This window comes from Galeopterus variegatus, unplaced genomic scaffold (genome assembly GCF_000696425.1).
Source record: "Galeopterus variegatus unplaced genomic scaffold, G_variegatus-3.0.2 Scaffold711, whole genome shotgun sequence".
Lineage (NCBI taxonomy): Eukaryota > Metazoa > Chordata > Mammalia > Dermoptera > Cynocephalidae > Galeopterus > Galeopterus variegatus.
Window position 1 is genome coordinate 374,573 of NW_007726822.1, and position 19,390 is coordinate 393,962.

Sequence of the window (19,390 nt, forward strand, 5' to 3'; positions counted from 1 at the left end):
GGCCAGGAAGGCAGGGTGGTGGCTTTTCATTCAACAGATACTCACCGGTTACCTACTTACACTATGCCAAGCCTTTGCTGGAGGCCGGGATCCCAGGGGAGTGGCACAATCCGTGTCCTCGCTGTAAAGCGAGTGGACAGAGAAAAGGAGCTAACTGCAGTGGAACCAGGGTAAGTCCTATGACACAGGACACATCTGCTGTGGGGGCCCAGCGGCAGTGATTAGCTTTCAGTGGGGGAAAGGAGGCTTCGCAGAGGAGGCACCTTGAGAGTGAAGTTGGCTGGACAGGGAAGGGGTCAGGACATTCCCGGCTGAGGCAGGGAGGCAGGGCCTGGGCACAGGCCTGGAGGCATGGAGATTTGAGCCTGTTAGAGCAGAGAGGGCAAGGAGGAGGGCACAGCCTCTGACCTCACAATACCCAGGGCCGCTGGGCCAGCCTTGCAGACTCTGCATGCTCCTTCATCCCGGGCAAGGCCCGGGGCCCTGGGCAGCCTCCAGGTGCAGTGCCCTCCTGTGGGCCGCACTCTTCCCACTACCCCAGGGCATGTCTCTACTCACCAATTACGAGGGGCTCCGGCATCAGATAGAGAGGCTGGTGCGGGAAAACGAGGAGCTAAAGAAGCTGGTGCGGCTCATTCGGGAGAACCACGAACTCAAGGCAGCCATCAAGACTCAGGCGGGCGACCTCGGCATCACCGCGCTCAGCAGCGGGCTCGGCGAGGTGGTGGCAGGCTCTCCCCCATGCCAGGGTAACCGTAAGAGGCCTGGGTCAAAGAAGAGCAGGAGGGAGGGATGAGGCTGCCCACAGAGGAGGGACGCCCCACGCTGAGGTCTTGGAAGGTCATGGGGCAGCGTGTAGGTAGCCACAAACTTGCGGGACCCTGGCCCCCAGCGGGGAGGAGTGTGCAGACACAGGGCCGTGAGGACGACAGGGCAAAGCGAGGTCCCAATCCCATTCGCCCAATGGTAGGAGCCCTGTGCACATTCTTCCCCTCGACCGAACTGCCAAGCAGCTCGGTAGACTGAGAATTTCCCGGTTCAGGAATCCAAATGTGTTGCCCTACTGGGTCCACTATGTGGACCAGCCTCCCCACCCTGCTCCCATTCCTCGTCCTCAGCCTCCCCATCCCACACCATTAGCACCTTCCCCATATTGTCCAGTTAGAGATGGCCAGCAGGCAACTGACAACCCAAGTCTAGAAGCTGAGGAGAGAGACCTGGACTAAGCTTGAGGTTTGGGAATTGTTAGTGTGTGATGGCAGCCCTGAGGCTGGAGAAGATTTAGAGTAGGGTGAGATGGTAGAATGGCAAGGACGTGGCAGATGTTTGCAGGAAATGTTGAAGTGATCATCTGTGGGTCAGGCCTGGAGCACAGGGACTGAGACTCGGAGGGCACTCGGAGGCCAGGACAGCTGAGTGCAGTGACAGGAATGGAAAGCCGCAGGCAAAGAGGGGCCGGCATTGAAGATACCAGATGGAGAGTTTCCGGGGGCAGCAAGTTCCCAGGATACGGCCTTAGGAGTCCGTGGCTGACACGGTCAGTGGGGAAGGTCAATAAGGGCGAAACACCGGCGGTTATTACATCCACTTCCCCTCCTGCAACGTCCTTCCTGTCCTGGGGACGGTTGTATTCCTTCCTGTCCAAGGTGACTTCTCCACATGTGCCCACAGCCCACCCAGCCCTGCAGCCACCTGCCGTCTACCACAGACCCTGCACTTTGCACTGCCTGCCTGGCCCTCTCCTCTCCCCATGTCACGCCTGAAACCTTCCTCCTTCCTGGGAAGAGGACTCAGCTCTTTCTGCTCTCTGCCTATTTAAGCCTCTATGGCTTGGCATGGACCCCAACACTGCCGTTCTAAAAAGGTCGCAGATGGCTTCCTAGGTGCCATGTCCTTCTCCACCTCTGCACGGCATTGACACCGATAGCCCGAGTTCCCAAGCCAGGCCGCCCGCCCCCTGGCTCATCTTAATCACGGCTGCTCCCAGGCTCTGGGTTCAGGCCGTGCCCCTCCCTGCAGCCAGCCCACCTACTGCATGGCTTCGACACTGCTGTAGAAGTGAAGGCCCCCCAGAGGGTCCTGCAGGCCCAGGGACTTCCTGGAACTTAGCTCACTCCAAACTAGACACGCTTCTGACTGAGGCTCAGGCCTTTCCAGCAAGCAGCTGACCCCTCAGGCCCGTGCTCGCTCCCGGCTCCCCACCCCCAGGTTCCCTGCCATCCAACGTGGCTGTGGCGTGGGGCCGGGCTTCAGTTCCCACTTACTGATCACAAGCAGACAAGCCCCTCCTGTTTTAAATGTTAAACTGCTAATGACTCTGAGACAATAGACAGGGTGACAAAAATAATACGCACAGGGGAAGTACAGTGTCTAAGAAATCTCACAGTTTAAGAGGCTAGATTCTGGTTTCCTTCTCCCAGGCTAACCAAGCAAGCCTTCTCCTCTTAGGTTTGATTATCAAGGGACTCCTTGGACCACTTCAGTTCTTCCAAGTCCCCGAGGGTCAAGCTTAGGGGGTTAGAAAAGGCTTTCTGGAGGAGGTGAGCTCAGACAGCTGGTGGTGACGGGGAGGAGAGCATCCCAGGAGAAGAGACTCGTACAAAGGCCGGGCCCAGTGCTTGCAGGAATGAGGAACCAGATCAGTGTGGTTAGAGCACAGACTCGTGTGTGTGTGTGTGTGTGCGTGTATGTGTGTGTAGTGTGTGGTGTGTGTGTGTGTATGTGTGTGTACTGTGTGGTGTGTGTGTGTGTGTATGAGCAGGAATGAGGAACCAGATCAGTGTGGTTAGAGCACAGACTCGTGTGTGTGTGTGTGTGTGTGCGTGTATGTGTGTGTAGTGTGTGGTGTGTGTGTGTGTATGTGTGTGTAGTGTGTGGTGTGTGTGTGTGTATGAGTGTGGTGTGTGTGGTGTGTGTGTGTAGTGTGTGTGTGTGGTGTCTGTGTGTGTAGTGTGTGTGTGTGGTGTCTGTGTGTGTAGTGTGTGTGTGGTGTGTGTGTGTGTAGCGTGTGTATGTGTGTAGTGTGTGTGTGGTGTGTGTGTGTGTAGCGTGTGTGTGTGTGGTGTGTGTAGTGTGTGTGTGTGGTGTGTGTGTGGTGTGTGTGTGTGTAGTGTGTGGGTGTAGTGTGTGTGTAGTGTGTGCGTGTGTAGTGTCTGTGTAGTGTGTGCGTGTGTAGTGTGTGTGTAGTGTGTGCGTGTGTAATGTGTGTGTCTAGTGTGTGTGTCGAGTGTGTGTGTAGCGTGTGTGTAGCATGTGTAGTGTGTGCGTGTGTAGTGTGTGTGTGTAGTGTGTGTAGTGTGTGTGTGTAGTGTGTGTGGTGTGTGTACTGTGTGTGTGTAGTGTGTGTGTGGTGTGTGTGTGTAGTGTGTGTAGTGTGTGCGTGTGTGTGTAGTGTGTGTGTGTGGTGTGTGTGTAGTGTCTGTGTAGTGTGTGTGTAGTGTGTGTAGTGTGTGTGTAGTGTTTGTGTGTGCATGTAGTGTGCGTGTAGTGTGTGTGTGTAGTGTGTGTGTGCGGTGTGTGTGTGTGGTGTGTGCGTGTGTAGGTGTGTGTGTGGTGTGTGTAGTGTGTGTGTAGTGTGTGTGTGCGTGTGTAGTGTGCGTGTAGAGTGTGTGTGTAGTGTGTGTAGTGTGTGTGTGTAGTGTGTGCGTGTGTAGTGTGTGCGTGTGTAGTGTGTGTGTAGTGTGTGCATGTGTATAGTGTGTGTGTAGTGTGTGTGGTGTGTGTGCGTGTGTGTGTAGTGCGTGTGTGTGTGGTGTGTGTGTAGTGCATGTGTGTGTAGTGTGTGTGTGTGTAGTGCGTGTGTGTGGTGTGTGTGTGTGGTGTGTGTGTAGTGTGTGTGTGGTGTGTGTGTGGTGTGTGCGTGTGTAGTGTGTGTGTGTAGTGCGTGTGTGTGTGGTGTGTGCGTGTGTAGTGCGTGTGTGTGTGGTGCGTGTGTGTGTAGTGCGTGTGTGTAGTGTGTGTGTGTGTGGTGTGTGTGTGTGGTGTGTGTAGTGTGTGTGTGTAGAGTGTGTGTGTAGTGTGTGTAGTGTGTGTAGTGTGTGCGTGTGTAGCGTGTGTGTGTGCGTGTGTAGTGTGTGTGTGTGTAGTGCGTGTGTAGTGCGTGTGTGTGTGGTGTGTGTGTGGTGTGTGTGTGCGTGTGTAGTGTGCGTGTAGAGTGTGTGTGTAGACACACATCACACACACTGTGGTGTCTGTGTGTGTAGTGTGTGTGTGGTGTGTGTGTGTGTGTGTAGCGTGTGTATGTGTGTAGTGTGTGTGGTGTGTGTGTGTAGCGTGTGTGTGTGTGGTGTGTGTAGTGTGTGTGTAGTGTGTGTGTGGTGTGTGTGTGTAGTGTGTGGGTGTAGTGTGTGTGTAGTGTGTGTAGTGTGTGTGTAGTGTGTGCGTGTAGTGTGTGCGTGTGTAGTGTGTGCATGTGTAGTGTGTAGTGTGTGTAGTGTGTGCGTGTGTAGTGTGTGCGTGTGTAGTGTGTGCGTGTAGTGTGTGTGTGGTGTGTGTGTGGTGTGTGTGCGTGTGTGTGTAGTGCGTGTGTGTGGTGTGTGTGTAGTGTGTGTGTGGTGTGTGTGTGGTGTGTGTGCGTGTGTGTGTAGTGCGTGTGTGTGGTGTGTGTGTAGTGCATGTGTGTGTAGTGCGTGTGTGTGGTGTGTGTGTAGTGTGTGTGTGTGGTGTGTGTGTAGTGTGTGTGGTGTGTGTGGTGTGTGTAGTGTGTGCGTGTGTAGTGTGTGTAGTGTGTGTAGTGTGTGTGTAGTGTGTGTGTGTAGTGTGTGTGTGGTGTGTGTAGTGTGTGTGTAGTGTGTGCGTGTGTAGTGTGTGTGTAGTGTGTGTAGTGTGTGCGTGTGTAGTGTGTGTAGTGTGTGTAGTGTGTGTGTGTAGTGTGTGTGTAGTGTGTGTAGTGTGATGTGTGTAGTGTGTGTAGTGTGTGTGTAGTGTGTGTGTAGTGTGTGCGTGTGTAGTGTGTGCGTGTGTAGTGTGTGTAGTGTGTGTAGTGTGTGCGTGTAGTGTGTGTGTGGTGTGTGTGTGTAGTGTGTGTAGTGTGATGTGTGTAGTGTGTGTAGTGTGTGTGTAGTGTGTGTAGTGTGATGTGTGTAGTGTGATGTGTGTGTAGTGTGTGTAGTGTGTGTGTAGTGTGTGTGTAGTGTGTGTGTAGTGTGTGTGTGTGGTGTGTGTGTAGGGTGTGTGTAGTGTGTGTGTAGTGTGTGTAGTGTGTGTAGTGTGTGTGTGTAGTGTGTGTGTGTGTAGTGTGTGTGTAGTGTGTGGAGTGTGTGTGTAGTGTGTGCGTGTGTAGTGTGTGTAGTGTGTGTAGTGTGTGTGTGGTGTGTGTGTGTAGTGTGTGTAGTGTGATGTGTGTAGTGTGATGTGTGTGTAGTGTGATGTGTGTGTAGTGTGATGTGTGTGTGTGTTGTGTGTGTGTGTTGTGTGTGTGTTGTGTGTGTGTGGTGTGTGTGTGTGGTGTGTGTGTGGTGTGTGTGTGGTGTGTGTGTAGTGTGTGTAGTGTGTGTAGTGTTTGTGTGTAGTGTGTGTGTGTAGAGTGTGTGTGTAGTGTGTGCGTGTGTAGTGTGTGCGTGTAGTGTGTGTGTAGTGTGTGTGTAGTGTGTGTGTGGTGTGTTGTGTAGTGTGTGTGTAGTGTGTGTGTGTGTGTAGTGTGTGTAGTGTGTGTAGTGTGTGTGTAGTGTGTGTAGTGTGTGTGTGTAGTGTGTGCGTGTAGTGTGTGTAGTGTGTGTGTAGTGTGTGTGTAGTGTGTGTGTGTAGTGTGTGTGTGTAGTGTGTGTGNTGTGTAGTGTGTGCGTGTGTAGTGTGTGTAGTGTGTGTAGTGTGTGTGTAGTGTGTGTGTGGTGTGTGTGTAGTGTGTGTGTGTAGTGTGTGTAGTGTGTGTGGTGTGTGTAGTGTGTGCGTGTGTAGTGTGTGTAGTGTGTGTAGTGTGTGTGTCGTGTGTGTGTAGTGTGTGCGTGTGTAGTGTGTGCGTGTGTAGTGTGTGTAGTGTGTGTGTGTAGTGTGTGTGTGGTGTGTGTGTAGTGTGATGTGTGTAGTGTGATGTGTGTGTAGTGTGTGTAGTGTGTGTGTAGTGTGTGTGTAGTGTGTGTGTGGTGTGTGTGTGTGTAGGGTGTGTGTAGTGTGTGTGTGTAGTGTGATGTGTGTGTAGTGTGATGTGTGTGTGTGTTGTGTGTGTGTGTAGTGTGTGTGTGTTGTGTGTGTGTGTAGTGTGTGTGTGTTGTGTGTGTGTGTAGTGTGTGTGTGTTGTGTGTGTGTGTAGTGTGTGTGTGTTGTGTGTGTGTGTAGTGTGTGTGTGTTGTGTGTGTGTGTAGTGTGTGTGTGTTGTGTGTGTGTGTAGTGTGTGTGTGTTGTGTGTGTGTGTAGTGTGTGTGTGTTGTGTGTGTGTGTAGTGTGTGTGTGTTGTGTGTGTGTGTGGTGTGTGTGTGGTGTGTGTGTGGTGTGTGTGTAGTGTGTAGTGTGTGTAGTGTTTGTGTGTAGTGTGTGTGTGTAGAGTGTGTGTGTAGTGTGTGTGTGGTGTGTGTGTAGTGTGTGTAGTGTGATGTGTGTAGTGTGATGTGTGTGTAGTGTGATGTGTGTGTGTGTTGTGTGTGTGTGTAGTGTGTGTGTGTTGTGTGTGTGTGTGGTGTGTGTGTGGTGTGTGGGTAGTGTGTGTAGTGTGTGTGTGTAGTGTGTGTGTGGTGTGTTGTGTAGTGTGTGTGTAGTGTGTGTGTAGTGTGTGTGTAGTGTGTGTGTAGTGTGTGTGTGTAGTGTGTGTAGTGTGTGTAGTGTGTGTGTAGTGTGTGGTAGGGTGTGAGCATGTGTGTAAATGTGGTTTGTGAGAGGGTGGGTGCGGCATAAGTGTGTAGTGTGCTGTGTGTGGTGTGAGCTACACGTGGATGTGTGTGGAGAACGTGCATGAGTGTGTAAGAGTACGTGCTGTGTATGCCTCACACGTGTGTGGTGTGTGAGTGAATGTGTGCACGTGGCTGTGAGTGTGCATGTTTTTGTGAGTTGCTGTGTGTGTGACGTGTGCATTGTGTAAGTGTGTGCGGTATGTATGACTGTGGGGGGTGTTTGTGTTTATGCCGTATGTCTGATAGCACAGGCATGTGTGGTGTTTATGTGAGTATATGCGGCGTGTGTGGTGTTTGTATTTGTGAGTGTGTATGTGGCGTGTCCGTGTGTGTTGGGGCCAGTGAGAGTTGAACAATGCAGCTAGACAGGTGAGCAGGGCTCAGATCACCAAACACTGCGAACAGCACGCTACGGAGCGTGGACTTGCTGCTAAAGGAAATAGACACCGGTGGCTTGTAGCAGGGAGTAGTCGTGTCTACGCTTCGGAAAGATCATTCCAACGGCCGTAGGGAAAACAAATTCCAGGGAGACAAGACTGAAGCAGGAAGAGGGTTACACTGAGGCTGCTGCGGTCACCCAGGTGGGAGATGACAGCATAAACGACAGGTAGAGAGAAATCCAGTCAAGTCATTTAGAAAGGAAATGGGGACCCTACCTGCCTGGGTGTAAGGGATGACAAGGCGGCCAACCAGAATGTGTCTGCCGTCCCGGCTGAGGTGACTGGGTAATGACAGGCCACTCCTGAGAATGCAGAATGCGCCTTCCGCCAGGCCCGCTGCAGTGCAGGACTGAGCCCAAAGAACGAGCGTTGGGGCTGGGGCCCAGCTGTCCCCAAGCCACCACCTCCTTGCACAGAACTCCAGGGAATTCAAGAACTCTAAATTCCAATCTGACTTCCAGGTTGTTACAAAGGTTTGCTTGTCAGGGTAAGAAAATAGAATGTACTTTAACATTTGGCTTAGGGACTGGCCCGTGGCTCACTGGGGGGAGTGTGGTGCTGATAACACCAAGGCCATGGGTTTGGATTCCAACATAGGGATGGCCAGTTGGCTCACTTGGGAGAGCGTGGTGCTGACACCACCAAGTCAAGGGTTAAGATCCCCTTACCAGTCATCTTTTAGAATGTGTGGTGTTTATGTGAGTATATGCGGCGTGTGTGGTGTTTGTATTTGTGAGTGTGTATGTGGCGTGTCCGTGTGTGTTGGGGCCAGTGAGAGTTGAACAATGCAGCTAGACAGGTGAGCAGGGCTCAGATCACCAAACACTGCGAACAGCACGCTACGGAGCGTGGACTTGCTGCTAAAGGAAATAGACACCGGTGGCTTGTAGCAGGGAGTAGTCGTGTCTACGCTTCGGAAAGATCATTCCAACGGCCGTAGGGAAAACAAATTCCAGGGAGACAAGACTGAAGCAGGAAGAGGGTTACACTGAGGCTGCTGCGGTCACCCAGGTGGGAGATGACAGCATAAACGACAGGTAGAGAGAAATCCAGTCAAGTCATTTAGAAAGGAAATGGGGACCCTACCTGCCTGGGTGTAAGGGATGACAAGGCGGCCAACCAGAATGTGTCTGCCGTCCCGGCTGAGGTGACTGGGTAATGACAGGCCACTCCTGAGAATGCAGAATGCGCCTTCCGCCAGGCCCGCTGCAGTGCAGGACTGAGCCCAAAGAACGAGCGTTGGGGCTGGGGCCCAGCTGTCCCCAAGCCACCACCTCCTTGCACAGAACTCCAGGGAATTCAAGAACTCTAAATTCCAATCTGACTTCCAGGTTGTTACAAAGGTTTGCTTGTCAGGGTAAGAAAATAGAATGTACTTTAACATTTGGCTTAGGGACTGGCCCGTGGCTCACTGAGGTTTGCTTGTCAGGGTAAGAAAATAGAATGTACTTTAACATTTGGCTTAGGGACTGGCCCCTGGCTCACTGGGGAGAGTGTGGTGCTGATAACACCAAGGCCACAGGTTCAGATCCCTATAGAGGGATGGCCGGGGTTGGCTCACTTGGGAGAGCGTGGTGCTGACAACACCAAGTCAAGGGTTAAGATCCCCTTACCAGTCATCTTTTAGAAAAAACAAAACAGCTGGCTTGAGTGATAACTTTTAGGTACTCTGACATATGATCCGCGGGCCTCCATCTGTGCTCCTGCCCGCCCCCCACAAATGTTTCGGGTGAGCCCGGGGAAGGAAGTGCAGTTTTAGATGAAGACAACGAGTTGTACTCTGAGCAAACTGACTTTGAGACGTCCACATGACATCCACGTGGAGCGTCGAGGAAGCAGGGGTGATGTGAGTCTGAAGCCCAGAGGAGAGGTCAGTGCTGGAGAGAAAAGATTCAAGAGTTGTTGATAATTGAAGCCGCGTGAGGGGGCGAGACCATCTGGGAAGAGAGTGTACCAGAAGAAGGCACTGAGAGACAAGCCCCGAGTGGGAGCTGGTAGAGAAGCTGGCAAAGGGGCATCCATACAGGGAAGGGAAATCTCCAAACTGTAATGTCATAGGAGCCAAGAGACAGCTTCAAAGGTGACAGAGTCTCCACAGGGTAAAAACTGCTATCAGGTCAAGCAAGAAAAGCACTAAAAACGTCCACAGCCTTTAGGGAACAATGACTTGGCACCGTTACTTGGTTAGAATGATTTCACCACCACCCAGCACGGAAATATGGAAAAGGGTTACTTTCTAGGGTGGGAGAGACTTTCTTCCACTTTCTGGAAAGGGAGGAGGAAGGGAAGTTTGAGCGTAAATACCAGGTGGTGGGAAGCTAAGGAAATCCCAGAACCATGGCTTCAATTTCTCTGTAAAAATGTCATTCTTTGAGAGCAAGGGTGATGTGGGGAAGGTGAGGAACGTCTGAAATAGAGTGAAAATGGGGGAAGAAACTGAGAGGGGGACCTGGGAAGTCTGTCTGGCTGGACAGTGGGCCAAATGGCACTGGCCATCTGTGGGATTTACAAAGGCAGCAGCCACCAACCTCCTGCCTTCTTCAGCAGCATTTAACTGGAAATTTTTGTGTGTGTGTGTGGCTGGCCAAAAGGGGATCAGAACCCTTGACCTTGGTGTTACCACACGGTGCTCTAACCAGCTGGGTTAACTGCCCAGCCCCCTCCAGCAGCATTTGGTGGCCTGGGGGCAGACGTGGGGGGAGAAGGCAGGCAGGTTCAGCAAGAGTTAAAACCCACGAGACGGAAGCGAGGACCAGGAAGGCTGTCAGATGGGGCGAGACTAGAGGCCAGTGTCCCAGAGATCTGGAGAGGATTGAAGACCAGGTGGCCAGGAGCAATCGTCCGAGCAAGCCGGAAAGCACAACTGTTGGTCGGAGTGGGTAACGCCGGAGCCTCGTCCGGGCGGCGGGGAGCACGGGCACCCGGACACCGTCTGGTCCACGGGCTGGCCCGTGCCGCACACTCCGCGCGGTGGCGCGAAGCCGAGCCCCGGTCAGGGTCAGGGACTTCCCGGCTTCTGTGGCTGAGTGACAGTTCGCCGCACGGACGTGCCGCCTTCGTGTGTCCGTTCACTCGTGACGGACACTTGGGCCGTCATGAGTAATGCCGCCACGAGCTTCCGTGCACAGTCATGCGCCGCGTAACCAGGAGATTTCGGTAAACGGTCTGCACGTGTGGCGTGGTTCTGACCAGAAGACTGCAACGGCCGCACCGTCCAGGTTTGCATGAGTGAGTACCCTCTGTGACGTTCCCACGACAAGGAAACCGCGCAAGGACACGCTTCTCAGAACTCACTCTCACCGGCAAGCGACGCGCGACTGTATGAGTTTTGCGCAGACGTGCATTTTCATTTCTGTCGGGTATATATCTAGGGGTGGAATTGCTGGGTCATCTGGTAACTCATTAAGTAGAACTGTCTGAGGAACTGCCAGACCGTTTTCCCATGCGGCTGCACCGTTTTACATCCCCACCATCAATGCACGGGGGTTCCGATTTCTCCAGATCTTTGCCAGTACTTGTTACTTGTTACCGTCTGACTTCTGTTCTGTGTTTTTGGCGGCTGGCCAGTAGATGGATCTAAACCCTTGACCTTGACCGTGGTATTATAACACCGCGCTCTAAACAGCTGGCCCCTCATCTGACGTTTTGATTACATCCTAATGGGTGTAAAGTGGTGATGCATTGGGGTTTTGATTTGCATTTCCCTGGTGACTAATCCTGTTGAGCCTCTTTCATGTGCTTCATTGAGAAGAAATGTCTATGCAGATACATTGCCCATTTTTCAATTGGGCCATCGGTCTTTTTATTGTTGAGTTGTAAGAGTCCTTTACATATACTGGGATACAGCCCCTTATAAGACAGATGATTTGCACGTGTATCCTCCCATTCTGCGGTTGTGTTTTTGCTTTCTTGATGGTTTCGTTTGTAGCACAAAAGTTTTAATTGTGATGCAGTCAAGTTTATCTGTTGTTCTCTCGTTGCTCATTCTTTTGGGGTCATATCTAAGAATCCACTGCTAAATCCAAGGTCATGAAGATTTAGCCCTATCTTTTCTTGTACGAGTTTTGTAATTTTAGCTATCACAGTTAGGACTTTGATTCATTTTGATTTAACTTTTGTATACAATGTAAGGTAGGGGCCAACTTCATTCTTTTGTAGATGAATACCCACTTGTCCCAGCACCATTTGTTGAAAAGATTATTCTTTCCCCATTGAATAGTCTTGGCACTCTTGCCAAAAATCAGTTGACTGTAGACACGTAATGTATTTCTGGACTCCCACGGACCTCTATGTCTGTCCTTATGCCAGTGCCACACAGATTACTATAGCTTTGTAGTAAGTTCTGAAATCCAGAAGTGAGTCCTCCAACTTTTCTCTTTTTCAATATTGCTTTGGCCATTCTGGGTCCCTTGTAATTCCATATGAATCTTAGGACCAGCCTGGCAGTTTTTACAAAGAAGCCAGCTGGGATTCTAATAGGAATTGCATTGACTCTGTAGGTTGATTTGGGAGTATTGCTATCGTTACAATATTAAGTCTTCCAACCCGTGAACATAGGATGTTTTTCCATTTAATTAGATCTTCTTTTATCTTTCAACAGTATTTGTAGTTTACAGAGTATAAATTTTGTATTTCTTTTGTTAAACTTATTACTAAATAGTTTGCTCTTTTTGATGGTACTATAAATTAAATTGCTTTCTCAATTTCATTTTTGGATTCTTCATTGCAAGTGTATAGAAATACAAATGATTTTTGTAGACCCTGATCAATCTTGCACTGTTTGTATTCTAAGGGTGATACATTCTTTCAGGTAGTAACATGGCATCTGATTGAATTTGGGGTATCCCCTATGACTGTCTCAGTGATCAGTTTATAAGGTCATTCTATGAAAACTTTATTCTGCAGTCATATTAAACTCACAGTGCTTGGGGGCACAAACTTGAGTTCTTTTGTACAAAAAGTAGGCCTCAATTTCTGTCCTGACCACTTTATTTTAGAGTCAAGTTTTATCTCTGCTCATATACACACTCATTACATTCTAATTTATTTTAATTTTTTTATTGAAACATAATTGATTGTACATATCGGTGGGGTACAGCATTGAATATCAATACCTGTGTGCATTATGTGATGCTCAAATCAGGATAATTAGTATATTCAACATTACACAATGTAATAATTTTTTGTGGCCCTTTACCAATTTCTTGCTAATCCCCCTTCCCCTACCCCTTTGCCACCTCTGGTGGCCTCAGTTCTGTTCTTTCCTTTTGAAAATTCAATGAATGATTGTGATTGTTCTTTCTTTCTTTTTTAATTTATTTGTTTATTTTTTAACTCCCACTTATGGGTGAGGGCATGCAGTATTTCTCTTTCAGTGCCTGGCTTATTTCACTTAACATAATTTTCTCCAAGACCATCCATGATGCTGTGAAGGGCAGAGTTTCATTTTTTTTTTTTACAGCCAAGTATTATTCCATTGTGGAAATACACCACATTTTCCTTATCCAGTCATCCATCAATGGACATTTAGGTTAATTCCAACTCTTGGCTGTTGTAAATAGAGCTGTGATAAACATGGGAGTGCAGATGTCCCTTTGAAATAATGATTTCCATTCCTTTCGGTATATACCCAGCAGTGGGATTGCTGGATCATATGGCAGTTCTATCTGTAGTTTGAGGAAACCCCATACTGTTCTCCATAATGGCTGCACTAAATTACAGTCCCACCAACAGTGGAGGAGGATTTCCTTTTCTCCACATCCTTGCCAGCATTTGTTTTTCTCTGTCTTTTTGATAATGGCCAATCTCAGTAGGGTGAGATGATATCTCAATGTAATTTTGATTTGCATTTCCCTGATGCTTAGTGATCTTGAACATTTTTTCATGTGTCTGTTGGCCATTTTTGTATCTTCCTTTGAGAAATGCCTATTCAGCTCCTTTGCCCATTTTTTAAATCGGGGTTTTTTTTACTGTTTAGTTGTTAAAATTCTTTGTGTATTCTGGATAGTAACCCCTTGTCAGGTACATAGTTTGCAAATATTTTCTCCCATTGTGCAGTTTGTCTTTTTGCTCTGTTAATTGTTTCTTTTCCTAAAAGAAATTAAAAGTGCAGAAGCTTTTTAGCTTGATATAATCCCATTTGTTTATTTTTTCCTTTGTTGTCTGTGTTTTTAAGATCCTATTCATAAAGTGTTTGCCCAGTCCTACTTCCTGAAGTGTTTCCCCTATATTTTCTTTTAAGAATTTTATAGTTTCGGGACTTATATTTAAGTCTTTAATCCCATTTTGAATTTATTTTGGTATATGGTGAGAAATAGAGGTCTAGTTTCATTCTTCTTCATATGGAGGGCCAGTTTTCCGAGCACCATTTATTGAAGAAGCAGTCTTTTCCTCAATATATGTTCTTGTTGCCTTTGTCAAAGATCAGTTGTCTATAAGTGTGTGGTTTGATTTCTGGGTAATCTATTATGTTCCATTGGTCCAAATGTCTATTTTTATACCATGCTGTATTGGTTACTATAGCTTTGTAGTATAATTTGAAGTCAGGTAGTGTTATGCCTCTGGCTTTATTTTTATTGCTCAGGATTGCTTTGGCTATTTGGGGTCTGTTTTAGTCTGTTTTGTGTTGCTATAACAGAAATACCTGAGACTGGGTAATTTATAAAGGAAAGAGGTTTATTTGGCTTACGATTCTGGGACAGCTGCATCTGATATGGGCCTCAGGCTGCTTCTACTCATGGCGGAAAGTGGCAGGCAGCCAGAGGGTATGAACAGATCAAATGGTGAGAGGAAGCAAGAGAGAGAGAGAAGGTGCCAGGGTCTTTTTTAAGCAACAAGCTCTCACGGGAACTAATAGAGTGAGAACTCATTCATTAATCCCCCTCCCCCAGGGAGAGCATTAATCCATTCATGAGGGATTCGTCCCCATGACTCAATCAGTTTCCAACACTGCCACATTGGAGATCAAATGTCCTCATGAGTTTTGGAGGGGACAACACATCCAAACTCCGTCAGGGTCTTTTGTTGTTCCATATGAATGTTAGGATTTTTTTCTATTTCTGTGAAGAATGTCATTGGTATTTTTGTGGGGATTGCATTGAATCTGTAGATTGCTGTAGTAGATTATGTCCCCCCCAATAAAACTCAATGAAGCTTGAATTGTGTCTCCCAAATTACATGTATTAGAAACTTAGCCCCGACTGTTAAGAGGGTGGGAAATCCTATGACAGTAATTGAAAGGTGGAGCCTTGAAGAGATGATTGGATGGTAGGACCGTGCAGTAGTGAGTGGATTAAAAATAGTGGTCAGGGGCATGGTTCTGAGGGCTTTAAAAGAAGAGGAGAGTCTCTTTCTTGCTCTCTCTGCTTCCACCATCATGCAATGTGAGACCCCTGGGTCACTGTCACCATCACCAGATGGACTTTGGACTTCCCAGCCTCAGAAACTGTAAGCAATAAATTTCATTTTCTTTATAAATCACCCAGTTTCAAGTATTTTTTTTTACAAGCAATGGAAATGGACTAATGCAATCACTTTGGGTAGTATGGACATTTTCACAATGTTGGAATTTTGGAATGGGATTGTGTGTGCATAAGGTTGTCTGCTAGCTCTCTTAGATTTTCTTCATTTTTTCCTTTTCCTTTTTCCTTTTTCTTTCTTTCTTTCTTTTTCTTTTCTTTTCTTTCTTTTTTTTTTTGTCTACCTTGATATTTCAAAAAGACCATCTTCAAGATCAGAAATTCTCAGAAATTCTTTCTCCTTCTTGCTCTAACCTGCTACTTAAGCTCTCAGTTGTGGTTTTTATTTCCTTGAATGAATCCTTCAGCTCCAGGAGTTCTGCTGCATTCTTTTTAAGGTATTAATCTCTTTGTAAATTTCTTCCTTCAGATCCTGAATAGTTTTTCTCATTTTGTTGTATCATCTGAGTCTTCTTGCATCTCATTGAATTTCCGTAGGATTGTTGCTCTGAATTCCTTTTCAGTCACTTCAAGGGCTTCTTGCTCTGTAAGGCCTGGTACTTGAGAATTATTGTATTCCTTTGGTGGTGTCACATTTTCCTGATTTTTCATATTTCTATTATCTCTACATTGATGTTTTGTCATTTAGTAGAGCCATTGCTTCTCCTGTTACTCTGGAGTGGGCTTTGACTGCAGACACTTCCTCCTGTGGATGAGTTTTGTATTGACTGTGGGTGGGTGTTGTAGTATTGGTTCCAGGTAGACGCAGCAGTGTAGTCTCTGTGCGGGCACTTCAGGCATATTCAGTGCTGGAGTTGCACGTGAGTGCCTCCATGGCCTAGGCGCTGGGGCACTTAGTGACTCCTTGCTGAGGTTAGTACTCCGTGTTGGGTCAGTGAGGACGCGGGCAAGTTCTTGGGTTCTCAGGAGAAGCACATGGGTCTCTGTTGCTCTTTGGCTAGGATGGGTGACCCTGGGCTGGCTGTGGGCATGTGATAGTGTCCTGTGACCATGATGGGTGCAATAGGGTATATTATAGCTCTTCAGTTTGAATGGGTGATCCTGGGCAGAGTTTCTCTTTTCTTTTTCCTACAGGCAGAGGCTTCCCCTGGTTGGGGGATGGGTTGGTGGTGATTGGGAATGTTTTTCCTTACTCTATTTCAGCGTCCTGGTTTCTGCACTTGTTGGGGTTTCTATGTGTGCCTTCCCCAGATCAAGGCAGTTGTGTGGGCTACACACAGATCTCCCACCACCAGGTGTGCTACCACATGTAGCAGGGTAATTCCCCTGTGGGTTGGGTCACTGGGTCATGGGTCTGCACTTGCTCACCTCTTTCCCTAGGCTCTGCTGGTGACTCTCCTTTTGTCAGTGTGGTTGAGTGGTCGGGGGCTTCTTGCAGCTGGGAGGTCTGTCGTTTCTACTGTAGAAGTGATGACACTGACTTACTGCATGTAGTGTCTCCTGGTAGCTCCATGGCCCCATGGCACGCTGGGCATTTTTCTGGGACGCTTCTCTCTGGTATGAAAGTTTGAGATGAGTGGGCAGGAAAAGCACTCGTTCACATTTACTGAGCACTTTCTGTGGCCCAAGCACTGGTCTAGGCACCGGGAAGACAGCAGTAAACAGGAAAAACCCTGCTCTCGTGGAGTTTTTGTTCTAATGAAGAGAGGTAGGACGAACCAGTACGGAAAGAGTATCCCAGAGAGTGGTAGCGCGAAGGGGGAAACAGTCTAGGAAAAGGGGAAAGGGAGGGCTGGGTGGAGGAAGCTGGTGACTTAGGTGGAAAACCTCACTGGGGAGGTCACAATTGAAGGGGTGGTGCGAGTGTTCCAGGAAGAGAGACCAGCCAATTTAAAGACAAGGGTGTGCCTGGAGCATTTGAGGAACAGCAAAGAAATCCAAGGGGCTGGAGCAGAGGGAGGGAGGGAGAGAAATGGTGGAAGGGGGAATAAGGTCAGAGAGGTCACGGGCCAAATCATAGGGGACCTTGTATGACCCAGCACTCGGAATGAGATGGTGAGCTGGTAAGCATTTTAACTGGAGGGCTTTGGTTGATGTTCGAGGGACAAAGTTGCATCAGGAGACCAGCCAGGAAGCTTCTGCAACAGTCCGGGTGGGGTGACGGTGGTGCAGATCACGTCGGGCCGTGCTGTTCGTCCATGTGCTCGAGTTCTCATCTATTGGATGCTAAGTGTGAGTGAAAGGGAAATGTTGAGTCTGAGTTCAGCGTCTTGGGCCTGAGCTACTGAAAGAGCAGACAGGCCTGGTGACAGGGACAGTGTGCTGGGGCTGCAGAGGGGTTGAAGGAGTGCTAAGCTGCAGTCCCCATCAGAACCTGGGGAAGAAGTGGCCATTGAGGGTGTGAGTCTGGGGTCCAGGGGAGAGGAGGTGAGCAAGGGTTTTGGTGGCACTTGGGCCATCCCCAGTGGCCAGGCTGCATTAGCTTGCCAAGGAGGAGCAGATCCAACGGGTAGCCTGGGCCACCCCCCTGCATGGCAGATGAGGTGAGACCAGCAGCACCTGGAGGAAGCCAGGTGACCAAGGACCTAGACACCAAACCATGACAGGGTTTCAACAAGGAGGAGAGGCCACCCACAAGTACAATGAGGCCTGAGAGCCGAGCGCTGGAACTGGCAACACAGGGTCGCCGGTCGGTTGATGAGAGCATCTTGGTGGAGGGGAGGGTGACAGTCTCGGCGAGGGGGGTGTCTGTGCCCTGCCCCTCCCTCTGGGCTCCAAGGGGACTCTGAGGCAGCCTTTGTCTTGCTAGCTTTGTCCGTTATGCTGATTTTTTTCAATGAACCAGCTTTTGGTTTCATTGATTTTCTCTACTTTTTTCTGTCCTCTCTTTCATTTATCTCCATTCTAATCTTTCTTATTTCCTCCGTTTTGCTAGCTTCGAGTTTAATTTTTTCTTCTTTTTCTAGTTCCTCAAGGTGTGCAGTTATTGGTTTAAGATCTTTCTTTTCTAATAGTAGGCATTTGCAGCTATAAATTTCCCTCTGAGCGCGCCTTCACTGCATCCCATAAGTTTTTTGTTGTTGTTGTTGTTGTTTTTATTTTGTCCTTTTTGAGACCGGCCACACCGCGCTCAGCCAGTGAGCGCTGTGAGTGCACAGGTCATCCCTATATAGGATCCGAACCCGCGGCAGGAGCGCTGCTGCGTTCCCAGTGCTGCACCCTCCCGAGTGCGCCACGGGCTCGGCCCCATCCCATAAGTTTTGATATGTCGTGTTTTCCTTTTCATTTGTCTCCAAGAATTTTCTAATTTTTCTTGAGATTTCTTTGTCCCATTCATTCTTTAAGAGTATGTTGTTTAATTTCCACATACTTGTGAATTTTCTAGATTTTCTTTTGTTATTGATTTCTACGTTTATTTCATTGTGGTCAGAGACAAAACTTTATATGATTTTAATCTTCTTAAACTTATTGAGGGGGCTGGCCAGTTAGCTCAGTTGACTAGAACTCAGCCTTGGAACACCAAGGTCAAGGGTTCAGGTTCCCCTGCTGGCTAGCCACCAAAAAAACAAACAAACAAAATAAATAAATTTATTGGGACTTTTTTGTGGCCTAATATACGGTCTCTCCTGGAGAATGCTCCATGAGCACCTGAGAAGAATGTGTACTGTGCTGCTGCTGGACGGAGTGTTCTGTACATGTCCGCTAGGTCTAGTGGGTTTACTGGATGGCTCGAGTTCTCTATTTTTTTATTCATCTTCTGTCTGATTCTATTTGTTACTAAAAGTAGGGTATTGAAATCTCCAACTGTTATTGTAGAACTGTCTATTTCTCACTTCAATTCTGTCAATTTTTGCTTCATATATTTTGAGGGTCTGAGTGCATAGAGGTTTATAACTATTATGTCTTCTGGCCATACTATACCTTTTATTTATATATAGTGTCTTTCTGTGCTTTTTGTAAAAAGTTTTATTCAAAATCTATTAATGTTAGTTTAGCCACCTCCCTCTCTTTTAGTTACTATTTGCATGAAATATCTTTTTCTATCCTTTCACTTTTATCCTATTTGTCTCTTTGGACCTAAAACAAACCTCTTGTAGACAGTATATATTTGGATCATGGGTTTTGGGGATTTGTTGTTGTTGTTGTTTTAATCTGTTCTGCAGAGCTCTGTCTTTTTTTTTTTTTCCTTTTTGTCTTTTTTACTGACCGGTAATGANTTTTTTCCTTTTTGTCTTTTTTACTGACCGGTAATGGGATCGCAACCCTCAGTGTCACACCCATACCAGGGACCGGCAACGGGATCACAACCCTAAGTGTTGCGCCCGCACCTCGCTCAGCCAGTGAGCGGGAACCGGTCTCCACATGGGATCTGAACCCTCGGCGGGAGCGCCGCCGCACTCTCAAGCGGCGCACTCTCCAGTGCGCCACCGGGCCGGCCCAGATCTCTGTCTTTTGATTGGAGATTTTAATCCATTAGGAGATGTTCCTGGTAAGGAATGACTTATTTCTGCCATTTTCTTGTTTGTTTTCTGTATGTCGCATGTCTTTTTTGTTTCTCAATTTTCCATTTTTCTTCTTCTGTGTTTAGTTAACTTTTTCTTTTTTCTTTTTTTTTTCTTTTTGTCTTTTTTCATGTCTGGCAACGGATCTCAACCCTCAGTGTCGTGCCCATACCGGACCGGGACCGGCAACGGGATCGCAACCCTCGGTG

General features: G+C 48.1%; 1 protein-coding gene across 1 annotated transcript in view; it reads left to right on the forward strand.

Annotated features, from left to right (window-relative positions):
* Nucleotides 1-544: 544 nt before the first annotated feature.
* The window catches only part of SPATC1 (spermatogenesis and centriole associated 1), a 39,041-nt gene continuing 20,195 nt past the window's right edge, over nt 545-19,390 (forward strand). Inside the window, exon 1 of the mRNA XM_008571680.1 lies at nt 545-755. Within this exon, the coding sequence (XP_008569902.1) occupies nt 545-755 (211 nt within the window). The remainder of the gene's footprint in view (nt 756-19,390) is intronic.